General features: G+C 61.5%; 1 protein-coding gene across 3 annotated transcripts in view; it reads right to left on the bottom strand.

The window, feature by feature from the left end:
* Nucleotides 1-12,022, bottom strand: part of LOC101650581 (otoferlin) — a 30,202-nt gene that overhangs the window by 9,116 nt on the left and 9,064 nt on the right. For 2 of the 3 annotated variants that reach the window (XM_013004623.2, XM_045286802.1), the window contains 19 exons: nucleotides 10,804-11,027; nucleotides 10,273-10,381; nucleotides 9,625-9,805; nucleotides 9,419-9,539; nucleotides 8,848-8,948; nucleotides 8,191-8,281; nucleotides 7,971-8,087; nucleotides 7,611-7,763; nucleotides 6,907-7,096; nucleotides 6,674-6,798; nucleotides 5,948-6,082; nucleotides 4,978-5,139; nucleotides 4,706-4,825; nucleotides 4,090-4,251; nucleotides 3,833-3,995; nucleotides 3,286-3,416; nucleotides 2,116-2,145; nucleotides 1,706-1,837; nucleotides 517-583 (listed from right to left, as the gene is read on the bottom strand). In XM_013004623.2, the coding sequence (XP_012860077.2) occupies nucleotides 517-583; nucleotides 1,706-1,837; nucleotides 2,116-2,145; nucleotides 3,286-3,416; nucleotides 3,833-3,995; nucleotides 4,090-4,251; nucleotides 4,706-4,825; nucleotides 4,978-5,139; nucleotides 5,948-6,082; nucleotides 6,674-6,798; nucleotides 6,907-7,096; nucleotides 7,611-7,763; nucleotides 7,971-8,087; nucleotides 8,191-8,281; nucleotides 8,848-8,948; nucleotides 9,419-9,539; nucleotides 9,625-9,805; nucleotides 10,273-10,381; nucleotides 10,804-11,027 (2,514 nt within the window). The remainder of the gene's footprint in view (nucleotides 1-516; nucleotides 584-1,705; nucleotides 1,838-2,115; nucleotides 2,146-3,285; nucleotides 3,417-3,832; nucleotides 3,996-4,089; nucleotides 4,252-4,705; nucleotides 4,826-4,977; nucleotides 5,140-5,947; nucleotides 6,083-6,673; nucleotides 6,799-6,906; nucleotides 7,097-7,610; nucleotides 7,764-7,970; nucleotides 8,088-8,190; nucleotides 8,282-8,847; nucleotides 8,949-9,418; nucleotides 9,540-9,624; nucleotides 9,806-10,272; nucleotides 10,382-10,803; nucleotides 11,028-12,022) is intronic. The other variant, XM_045286800.1, reaches the window with a different exon arrangement.

Below are 12,022 nucleotides of genomic sequence, written 5' to 3'. Positions count from 1 at the left end.
GGACTGCTTGGGAGGAAGATGGCCAGGCCTGCTTGAGGAGCAGCCCCTGGGTGGACTTGATCCATCAACCTTTTGGCGAGCAGTTGAGCACATTAACCGTCTGCACCCTGGCACTTCCTCTGAGAGCTTTGTCATGTTCATGTGCTTCTGAGAAGCTCAGAGGAGTCCCGCAGCCAAGCAGCCCATTCAACTTGGTGTATGCCAACATTTCCCCCCTTCCCTCTCTGACACCCATGAATGGTGTTCGATGGGAAAAGGTGTGGAAAACGCTGGAAGGACTTGGAATGCTGTGCTGCAGGTCCACCTGTCTGTCCATCACTAGCTGCTGAGCGAGTCAGAATGGAAGCCCCTCCAGATGGGGCTCTGAGCTGCCCCCGGTGCCCAGAGGCCCTGGCTCCGGGGCAGCGATGGCTGCAGGGAGGGGCCCAGAGAGGGAGGCGAGAAGCAGGTAGCTGTGGGAGGCAGGGGACCCATTGGGGGTGTGAGCGGAAGCTGAGCTCCAGACCCCAGGCTCACCCTCAGTGGTATCCATCTCCTCCTTGTCCTCCATGTCAACGCCCGAGGCCTCCTGGTGACGGAGTTGCTGTCAAAAGATGAGGTGGCTCAAGAGGAGGGCAGAGAGAGTTCCTGGGGAGAGGCTTTCTGACCTCCTGACCCTGGTCTTGGGCACTGCCATCGGGTCGAGCCTGACTCAGTGACCCAATAGGACAGGACAGAACTGCCCTTCTTAGTTTCCGAGACGATAAATAACTCTTTAAGGGAGTGGAAAGCCCCGTCTTTCTCCCTCAGAGCCGTTGGTGGTTTCGAATTGCACCAGCATGCAACCACTGTGCCACCAGGGCTTCTCATAAGTGCACTAGAACCAGGCATATTTTCCTATTACGTTTCAGACCCATCAGATACATTAAGTGGGGTTTTGAAAAGCTTATGACGTGTCAAGTGTGATTAAGCATACTTAAGGATTTGTGACTTTTAAAAAATTGTGCATCATGTAAAACTAGAGTGCCCCCTCTAAAGTGAATTCATAGTTATATTATTAAAAATGTGTTACGTAGAAAGTTATAACTGACCAAGAATGTGCTGTACATACATTTTTCACCGATCGCAAGGTTTCAACCAATGCACCACCACCCACCACCCTCTCACCCACCCACCACCCTAGAGTCGATTCCGACTCCTGGGGACCCTGAGGGGCAGTAGAAAGCCTCGTCTTGCTCCTGAGGAGTGGCTGGTAGTTTCGAAGGAGTGGTTACAAGTTGGGCTGCTAGCCACAAGGTCAGCAGTTCGATACCACCGGCCACTCTGCAGGAGAAAGACAAATCTTTCTACTCCTGACTCAGAAACCGATAGGGAAAGTTCTACCCTGTTGGCCAAGGAATCACAGCTGTGGGCACACAGCCCTATGGGTCCCTTGGTCAGTCAGGCAGTGCCCTGAGCGAGGTGGACAAAGAGCTTGGTGATGAGACAAACAAAAGGGAGGGGGACGCACTTCCTGGAGCTTATAATCGGGATGTAATGCTTACGGGCATTGCGGACAAAGGGACTTCTGAATTAGAACATTCAGGGTGTGAGGCAAGGCTGCTCCTAGCTCCCGTCAGTGGGGGTGGGGGCGGCAGCAGTGGGTGAGAAGGGGGCTGGACAGGAGGGTCTGAGAGCGGGTGGGAGGCCACCTCCTCCAGGCTGGCCTCCCCCACCTGCGCCTCACCTCTTTCATGGTGTCAATGGAGGCGAAGTACTTGGACCACCAGTCCAGCATGCTTTCGTCCGGCTCCTCTTCCTCCAGCTCCTCAGCTGTGCCCTTCTTCTGCTTCTTCTTCTTCTCTTTCTCCTCCTCAGCCTGTGGGAGGGACAGCCAGGTGGACCAGGCCCCGAAGCCTGCACCCCGGCCCCTCCCAGGATCTTGCTGACCGGAGGAGGATGCCCCGGCCCACAGAGGGTTGTGACCTGCCAAGCGTGAGCCTGTGTGTGGCCAAGGCAGGACAGGGTGTCAGGGCCCAGCTGCCTGCCCACCCCCTCTAGGGGTGCGGGTGTGGGGAAGGGGGCGGGGTCAGCCAGGGATGCTGTCACCAGACACCCATATCGGTCCCTCTCACCCCAGACCAGTCCCACACTCACCACATCCACCTTGACAACGGCATCAGACATCTGCAGAGGGGACCAGAGAGACAGGGCCAGAGTAAGCTCTTGGGGCCTGAAGTGGTAGGCAGGGGTGGGGGTGGGGGTGGGGCTTGGCCAAAGTGAAGTGAGGGGAGGAGGGACACACACACACACACGTGTGCACACAATATGCAGAAGAGTGTGCTCTCAGCTCCGTGCTCACACGATCAGCTTTGTCCCGTCAACGGCACATTGCTTGGTGAGCCTGCGGACATGCTGGTTCACAGACGTGTCTCAATGTTCCCGAGGGCCTTCTAGAGCGGCATCTTTCCACCTACCTTGGTGTGAGGATCATTTGGGAGCTTTTGCCAGGATGGGGCTCCCTGGCATCAGAGTAGGTGCTAGGCACTGGTACTTCTTGGGTGATCTCACAGAGCACCAGGGTGGAGGAGGCGTGCCGGACAGGGCCGGCAGCCGGAGTTCCCTCAAACCATTGGACAGTCTGCCAGCCATGTTCCCCGATCTCCCCTCCGCAGGGCCAGTCGGGGCAGGCAGCTGGAAAAGTTCTGCCGATCCGTCAGCCAAACAACAGACAGGGCTCTCAAGGGAACCGTAATGTCTTCCCGGAGCATGCTCCTCAGCACAAGCGACCCTACTGCACCCCAAAACCAAGCTCAGGAGGCAGAAGAGACAGGAAAGCAGGATGTACGGAAATGGGGGGCCAGGGGCGTGGGAAGAGGGCTGCTGCCCCCAGGGGGTGTCAGGAAGCAGAAGAGCATGCTATCGAATGGGCGGTTCCCTGCTCTGTCACCTCTCATCACCCAGACCTCAAGACCACGGTCACCCACAGAGGGACACACACACACACACACACACACACGAGTTACGTAGCCGAGGGCAACAATGGCGAGACTCCCCGGCTCTAGCCAAGCTGGGCCCTTGGGACAGTGGGCTGGATGGAGTTTGGGGAGAGTGGGACCAGTACTGTTCTATTGCCCTGCTGAAGACCTGAAGCCGGGAGGCTCTGTGCACCCCGACCAGCAGGCTCCCCGGCAGAGTCAGGATGGAGTTGTTGGCACGTGTGGTGAGGTCCAGCCCTCAGCACCAGGCCCAGGGCAGTTGGTGTCAAACTGCCCTTTCACGGCGGAGTCACATGCACACGGGTTCGGGACGGACCGCCCTCCTTACCGCGTCCAGCTTCACCATGGTCTCCAGTTTCTTGACCGGCACCTCGGGTTCCATGCTCACCACGACCTCCCCTGTGGGGCGACAGGAGGGGGCCCCATTGCACAGCCCACGGCAGCCCGGGAGAAGCCTGACTGGACAGAGAGATGGACAGACAGGCAGGCAGATGGAGGGAGGGGCAGGAATGACAGAGTCAAGGGTGGCCAGAGAGATGGACAGACAGGCAGAGAGACGGAGGGAGAGGCAAGAATGACAGTGAGAATCAAGGGTGCCAAAAGGACCAGAGTTGTAAGGCTGGTTCTAGAGCCTTCTAGGGAAAGGGGGAGGAGGGAGCCTTTGAAGGGAATGGGAAGCACGTGGCCAGAAGGAGGAGGGGCATCAGTCAGTGAGGGAGAGGTGAGCTGCAGGGGAGGGGACAGGGAGGCCAGACTGGGAGTGGGGTCTCAGAGGACATCTCCAGCCCTGGTTCTAGGTGAGGGCAGCTCTGGGCAACTGCCCTCCCCATGCTCCCCTGGTGGTGCCCCTCTGCTGGGCTGGCCTGTGGCCGTACCCGTGGTGTCCCAGCTGGGGGCCGAGCGGTCTGGGGCCCTGTATATGAAGCGCCGCAGGGAGCTGACGGCGTGGGAGCCCACCAGGGTGTAGCGGCCGAAGGCCCGGCAGTCAACCACGCGGATGTTCAGGGGCGGGTGCAGAAGCTCGTTTTCAGGGAGGTCCTGGCAGTGTGGAGAGGGGGGACCTGAGGCTTGGAGAAGAGCTCTTGAAACAACCGCCACCCCCACCCCCGCCCAGCTGTGGGCCCACACTCACCACTTCAAACCACTTGACAAGGGTATTAAAGTTGGGGTTCTTCTTGTAATTGTGGATCAGGGACGACTGTACCCCCTTCCCTGCACACTCGATGTCCACCCGTGGCCGGTCCACCTGGGCCAGGTTCACCCGCTTCAGGTCTCTCAGGCCCCAGAACAGCACCTGGGTGGGGTGCGGTGTGTGTTGGGGGGTGTATATGGGGAGAGCCCATCAGGCAAGGAAGCTGGCTTGGGGGGGGTAGGAGGGAGGCTCAGGGCAGTAGCAGAAGGGGTGGGTGTCCCCAAGCTTCTAAGGCTGAGCCTGCAGGGTGAAGGTGGCATGGGGGTGGGGGGACAGGGAAGGCCCTGGGGGAAGGCACTGTGACCACCGGAGGCTGGCCAGGGACCTGGCCTGCTGCTGACCCCCAGGCTGTGGTTGGTCACGAGCTAGTCCCTTGCCCTCCTGTACCCTCTGCTCCTTATCTGAGAAAATGAGGGGCACTGAGAGAGCTGAGGATCCCTGCAGCTCCGGGGTTCTGCCTGCCCTCAGTGTCCTGTGCCTGGACTGGGCGGAAGTGAGGGACAGCCGGGGCAGCAGAGGCCTGGCTGTGGGGGGGGCGGGGGACACACATACACACCTCGATCCGGTACTTGCTGAGCACAGGTCGGATGCCCATGGGCACGGGCATGATGGGGCCCCGGTCTGCATCCACCGGGCCATTGATGGGGGGCAGGTCAGCCTTCCCTGCTGGCCCAATCTGGGGAGTAGGGGCCACAGATTCACTTATGCACTGGGAAACCCAGGAAAAGAAGCTCTTTCTCCAGACAGCCATCTGCCATGTGGCAGGGAAAGCCAAGGGCCCAGAAGCCCCGAGGCTGCCCACTGGTCTAGGTGCCCGGGGGACCCCACCTGCAGCAGCTCGAAGGCAGCCAGCAGATCTCCAGCGGTGGCATTGCCGCGATAAATCTGGTAGTACTCTAGCTGTGGCGGGAAGCGGGGTGGGCAGTAGGCCTCATCTGCCATCTTCACCAGGGGCTTGGCGAAGGTCCGGCCCATGAAGTCGGCTTTGCCCTGGTACAGCAGACAATCGCTTGGGGCTTCCGTTCACCGGGCATGCTCATGCCGCTGGTCTCACCCGCCCCTCACCACAGCCCTGGGGACTGTTTGCAAGAGGCTACAGTGATCACCCGTTTACAGATGGGGAGACCGAGTGCCTGGCAGCACCAGAGACTTGCCATGCAGAAACTGAAATGAGATCCTTCTGACTCCCCACTTCCCCCCCCACCCCCCACGTCCCCCATCCAAAGGAGCCCTGGTGGTGGAGTGCATTATGCATTCAGTTGCAAACCACAAGGTCAGCAGTTTGAAACCACCAGGCACTTTGCGGGAGAAAGATGGGGCTTTCGACTCCCGTAAAGAGCTACAGTCACAGAAACCCATAGGGGCAGCTCTACCCTGTCCTGTAGGGTCTCCGCGAGTCACACACAGTTGACTCCACGGCGGTGAGTGTGGCTTTTGGCTTATCCTTAGTCCAGAGCACCTCGAGAGCTGAAGTGGTTGGTGGTAAGGTGACTCCTTAACTCCTGAGGGGTCACCCTGATCCATCGCCCCCTGCCCCACTCCACAGCTTCCCTTAGAGACCTGTGAGGTTGTGCTGACTGTGATAGGTGTGGGGACCCTTGGGGTGCTGCCCTCCTGCACTCAGGGCCCAAGCTCAGTCTGCCTGTGCTAGGAGGTAGGGGCCCTCTGGCCTGTCTCCTCCCTGTGACTGCAGAAGCCCCCGGGGTCAGGTGACAGGGACAGGGAAGGGGACACATAGGGGGCTCCTGGAGGACTGAGGAGCTGTGTCAGTGTGGGGGGGGAGGGTGCCTGCCCATACCATGGTGTCCTGGTCATAGATTTCGATGACGATGATGGGGGGGTCGTCTCGCAGCTCGTGAGCCTCCCCGTACAGCTCCAGGCTGTCGAACACCAGCATCTGGTCCCAGGTGGGGCACAGAGTCTCGTTGAGCACCTACCACACGCAGGGAGAGGGGCGGTGAGGATGCGGGACCTCACTGAACCCTCTGGACACCTGGAGGTGAACTGAGGCCTGCCTCTGCCCCCAGCCCCCACCCACCAATGCCTGCCTCTGCCTCATGGTGCCCTGTGCAGGACAGGGTAGAACTGCACCCCACAGGGGAGGTTATAGCGGTCAATTCTTTGGGAAGAGGATCCACAGGCCTTTCTTCCGACGGCCTCTGGCGGGGCGTGAAGGCCACCCTTTTGATTAGTTGCTGAGCCCCGTTAACTGCTTGTACCATGCAGGGATTCTGGGCGGAGTGTCCCCTAAACTGAAGACCCAGGACCTCTGTCCATATGGCCTGGACTTTTGGTTTTTTTATTTTTTGCAAGACCCTTCCCTAAGGACCAAGGCTCTTGCTGATGGATTTCCCCAGGTCCCACCTAGGTCCCCGGCTCAGTCAAAGCCACTGCTGTGCCCCCACCCCTCCTTTACTGAGCTCCTTCTCCTCTGGGGAGGGTCGTCCAGACCCTCCCCTCCCCTCCCCTCCCCGCAGGGACCAGAGCCACCTCCTGCACCTTGCTCCAGCCTGCAGGCCCTCACCTCCGTGCACTGACTCTGGTTGATGAAGAAGACTCGGGCAAAGGGGTCCGAGAGGCCGCTGCTGTCTGCAGCAAAGAGGCTGCGTGCCTGGTACATGTGGGCCCGGAGCTGGAAGGTTTGCTTCTCTGTGGCGGTGGGATGGGGGAGCGGATGTCAGGGCTGAAGGCTGGGGACAGGGAGGTCCCCACAGCTCTCCAGGGGTCTGCCCAGGCCAGTGAACCTCCCTCACTCACTGGTGTAGACCAGGCTGATGGGCGGGAAGGAGTGCAGGCCCAGCCCCTGGGCCGCCTTGACCTCCTCGAAGCCGCAGGGCAGGCCGCACAGGAAGTCCTTGCGCTGCTTGCTGAGGCCCAGCCACAGATAGAGCTCCAGCTTTGCCTGCACCGCCCAGCCCGCAGAGCCAAAGCCCCGCTTCCCCGGCAGCTGGGGACAGGGACAGGGTCAACAGGGGAAAGGGCAGCGGGGCTGCTGGAGGTCTCCGTCAGGGCTGCCCCTGCATCTGCACCAGCATCCCGCCAGGCCAGGGGTGGTGGGGGTGAGGGACACAGCCCAACAGAGCGGGTGGACAGGTGGGTGCCCCCACCACCCACCACCACCATCCCCTGCCATCGAGTTGATGCTGACTCATAGCCGACCCCAGAGGACAGGGTCGAACTGTCGCTGCGACTTTCCAGACTGTAACCCTTGATGGTCTGTCTTTCTCCAAAGGAACAGGCTGGTGGTTTCGAACTGCAGACCCGGAGGTTAGCAGACCCCCCTCCCCGCCCCCGTCACCCCTACGCCCTCCAGGGCTCCTCTGTGCTGCCTCCCCATGGCCACCCAGCAGCTCGTCTCTGAGAACCTGCTGCCTCCCACGGGCTCGGGCCCACCAGGCCCTGGGGCTGGGGGTGGGTGGGAGGCTGGCGCAGCCCCAGGATCCTCCCCTCACCCCGGGCACCTTGAGGAAGAGCGTCTTGACCTTGCCACAGTCCTTGCCCATCTCCTCCTCCACGAGGGAGAAGAGCAGGTCCTTGGAGGGCACCCGGGCATAGGCGATGCGCTTGTTGCTGCTCAGCATCCAGATGAACACGTCGGGGATGCTGTGCTGGGGCTGCAGGGTGGCGGGCGGGCTTGCTGTGACCCCCTGCCTGGCTGGCCCCCAGGGTCCCCAAGTGCTAGGAGCCTGACATCCAGGGTGAAGGACAGGCCCCCCCGTCCTCCTGGATGAGCCCTCCCACTCCCTTGCAGCCGGGTTTGGGGCTGAGACCCTCTCCGGGAGGGAGGGGAAGGCACCCCTGGCAGAGGGCTAGGCACACACCTCATCTGCCAGGAAGCGGAGCTTCTGCAGGAAGTTCTGGCAGTGCCGCAGCTTGTCTCGAACCGTGTGCCGCTTCACCTGCGCCCGAAGGGTCTTCGCCTGCTGCCCCATGCTTTCCTGGGGGGCCGGAGAGGAGCTCAGCTGCCGGAGGGGGGCAGAGACAGAGTCCCTCCCGCCTCAGGTTGCTCCCCAGACCTCCAGGCTGCCCAGCGGTGCTCACCAGCTCCCTCAGGCAGGACTTGAGGCGCTCCCGGTCCAGCTTGGTGCGGGACGCATGGCCCTGGTCCTTGTCGGCGAGGGACAGGAAGCGGCTGTGGGTGGGGAGTTGTGGGTGGGGAGCCGGTGTCAGCGGGATTAGAGGAGGCGCCCCCCCCCACACCCACCCCGGGTTGATCGTGGGTGCTCGACCTCTTAAGGAGCTCTGGGGGCGCGCAGAGGGTTATGGCCGGACTGCTAACCACAAGGTCGGGGGTTCAAACCCACCAACCACTGTCTGTGTAAAAGAGGAGCTTTTCTACTTTTCTGTCAAGAGCTACAGCCTCGGAGATGCCTCTCCAATAGGGCAGCGAGGATTCAGAAGCCACTCTGGTAGTGACATTAAGTTTTTGATATCCTCTTCTGCCCGGGCGCTGGGACCCCTGGTGGTATAGTGATTAAAGCATTGGGCTGCTATCCTCAGGGTCAGCAGTTCAGAACCACCATCCGCTCCTCGAGAGAGAGACGGGGCTTAGTACTCCCATCAAGAGTTAAGCCGTGGAAAACTCACAGGGGCAGTTCTACCCTGTCCTAGAGGGCCACTCGATGACAATGAGCTTGGTTTTTCATTCTCTGCCCAGGCCTGGGTCCAACCGCCTCCCACCCTGGGCCCCTTTCTCACTGGCAGCCACCGCTGAGCTCCTCCAGGACGCCCCGCAGCCGGCGCTCCGGGTAGGGCTTCTCAGTTTTAATCATCTCCTGGACGTCATTCAGGCCTTCTTCCTGTGGAGACAGAGACAGACAGACCGACAGACAGAGTGGGCCGGGGCTGCCTTGAGTCCCAAATGTCTCCTCTCCATACGCCAGAGGAGAGGAAGGGCCTGGCGCCCTGAATCGTCTCGCTGGCCCACCTCCCAGCATCTGGTCTCAGGAACAAGCATCCCACTTCTCTGGGTCCTTTGGTGTCCTCCACCCCGCGCCAGCTGGGAAGAACCCAGGGCAGAGGGGCACGTGTGTAGGCCAGAGACAGAGGGGCAGAGCAGCTGCCTGCAGGGGACCCCAGGGCTTCACAGCCCCCATCCCCTCATCCTGCTCCTGGGGAATGGAATGGGCTGGGGTCCCACCACACACCCTCAAACACCAGATGTGCCTCTGTGTGCATAGGGAGAGGGTGGGGTCTCCATCAGTGGAGGGCCTTTCCACAGCACCCTTCCCCTCCCCTCCCACCCCACCCTGCCCTGCCCAGCCCTGACCAGCTTGTCGGCGATGTGGTCCATGATGTTGGCGTTGTACAGGCGCCGGCGCTGGTCGGGCCACCAGCTCTTGATGTAGACGCAGGGCTTGCGCTCCAGGTAAGGCAGGTGGAAGTAGTTTCTGGGTGGACAGGGGTGTGGGGGTGAGGTCTGGGGGCCCGGGGTGGTAGGAAGCCAGAGGCCCCAGCCAGGGTCCCTGGGCCCACCTGTCAGTGATCTGGGGCCGCATGGGTGGGGTGGAGGAGACAGAGGCCAATTCCCCTCCCTCCTCGCCCTCCTCATCACTGGAGTTCTGGATCAGATCCGCTTCCTCTTCATCCCCAGGCTCCCTCCGGGGCCGGGGCTTCTGGGGGCGGGCCAGGCCGTCAACTTCATTGCCATAGTTGCCTGGAGGCAGAAGGTGGGCACACAGGTGGGTGGGCCCGCAGCCCTGTCCCTGCCAGGCCCACCTCCCTGGTCAGCTGCATTTACAGGAGGGAAGAGGGTACATCGGGCGGGGTCTGGGGTCTGTGCCGGCTCAGGCCTGGTGGGACTCTAGCTGGAGAAGCTCCCATGGCCCCACCACCTGCGGAGGTCGCCCTAGGGGCCCCGGCAGGGCCTGATCACACTCTCGACTCCCCAGCGCCCCCCTAGGGTCCTCCCCGCAACCCCTCTGCAGGGACGCCCTCTTTCTTCCTGACAGCCCACCCGGGCCCTGTGGGTGGAGCGGGCGTGCCAGCTCCTGGTACACCAGGGCTGGGTGGGGCTCTGTGGGCATCCAGGAAAGAAGCGAACACGTTCCTAGCCCCCTGGGCTGTGGTGCAGGATAGAACTGCACCCCCAGCCCCCAGCCCCCCTGGGAGGCCAGCACTCACCGATGGTGACCTCAAAGGTGATTGACTTGTCTCCGTTTTTCCTGTCCACCATGGAGGCCTCCAGGAAGGCTCCAAACAGAAAGAACTCTTCCATTTTCCCCGTGCAGCTCTGTGGGGAGGGGGTCCCAGCCAGCGCTAAGCCTCAGTGGGATGGGGGCGTCTGGGACCCGACCCCCTTCTGCCCTCTCAGGAACAAGCCCTTTGGCCTGGGGATAGAGGGCGTCCAGTTCCCTTTGCCCTCCAGCCTGGGTGTCCCTGCAAGAAGGACCTGGCTCTGCACACCACGGGGACAGCCACGGCTGGAGACAGGGCCAGGGCCGTCTGGGCTCCTGGTCACTATCTTGGGACCTCCAGGCCCAGCACAGGCCCAGGCCATGGAAGGGGACCAAAGGATCCTGCTGAGGGGCCGAGTGGTGGGGCCTCTGCTTCGCAGGGGAGGAAGCCTCACCCTGTGTGGCCTGGCCCCCTGCGGTGGACAGGACCCTGCTGTCCCAAGGAGATGGGGCCTGAGCACAGCCCCTGGGCTCCCACCTCTGAGACGGGTGTGGCCTGCTCCAGCTGCACCTCCGTGGAGTTGGTGAGCTCGGGGTTGGAGGTGTCCAGGATCTCCACGGCCAGGCCCAGCATGAGGCGGGCGCGGAAGGACACGCCCTCTCCCAGGCCCTCGTTCAGGTCCTGGTGCTCATCCAGCAGGGTGTAGTTCCGTGTGGAGCCGTACATGTTCACCCAGGCGGGGCCCAGCGTGGGCAGAAAGCCTGCAGGCATGGGGATGGCAGGAGGGCGCTGCCTCACTCCCAGGCTCCCGGCTCCCCCGCCCCACCAGGCTGCTGAGCTTAGTGACCAAGGGAGCAACCACTGCCCACCCCACCCCCCACCCCCGCCAGGCTGCTGAGCTCAGTGCCTGCGGGGGCACTTGTGTGGAGCCCTTTCTTGGGTGGACCTGTTTTCTGTGGGAGCCTGAGCCATGTGTGCCGAGGGGAGAGGGTCTATCCACCAGCAAGGTAGGACTCCTTGCTTCCTGGGACCTCCACCAGGGCCACCTACCCTCCACTTAAGGATAGGTGCCCCTCTGCCAGCTCTGTGCCCCAACTCCCCAGCATGCCCTCTCAGGCCCATGGGCTGGCCCTGTCCGCCCATACAGACCCCTCTCCAAGGGCCCTTGCAGGGTCTCTGCATGCCGAGTCCTGCTTTCTCCACACACAAAACCCCTTAATGCCAGAAAGTCCAGTCTGACCCCTAAGGAGTCTAAAGGACAGGGCAGAAGTGCCCGCGTGGGTTTCCAAGGCTGTCACTTTACGGGAATGGAAAGCCCTCGTTTCTCCCGTGGAGCAGCTGGTGGTTTCCGACTGCTGGCTTGCAGTCAGCAGCCCGGCACCTAACCCACCACACCACCAGTCCAGCCTCTCCCAGGGACAGGGCAGGTGGTGCCTGCTGGGTGGTACAGGGCCTCTCCTGCTTTGCTGTGCCACATACTGTCCTGCCTCAATGTTTATGGCATTAATAAAATGGGCGAGTACTTCCATGTAACAGAAGTCACCATGTCCAAGTGGATAGTTCTGTGGGTTTTAGTACACTCACTAGGATGTAAGGACCCCTGCTGATATTGTGGTTTGCGCTGGGCTGCTAATCACAAGATCAGCGGTTCAAAACCGCCAGGTGCTTCCCAGGAGAAGAATGAAGCTTTCGACTCAAGTAAATAGTCCCAGTCTCTGAAACCCCCCAGGGACAGTTCTACCCTGTCCTAGAGTGT

The sequence above is a fragment of the Echinops telfairi genome, unplaced genomic scaffold (genome assembly GCF_000313985.2).
Source record: "Echinops telfairi isolate 266 unplaced genomic scaffold, ASM31398v2 ScPeMD7_9;HRSCAF=40, whole genome shotgun sequence".
Taxonomy (NCBI): domain Eukaryota; kingdom Metazoa; phylum Chordata; class Mammalia; order Afrosoricida; family Tenrecidae; genus Echinops; species Echinops telfairi.
Note: the sequence above shows the minus strand (reverse complement) of the source record. Positions and strands in the feature narration are given on the sequence as shown.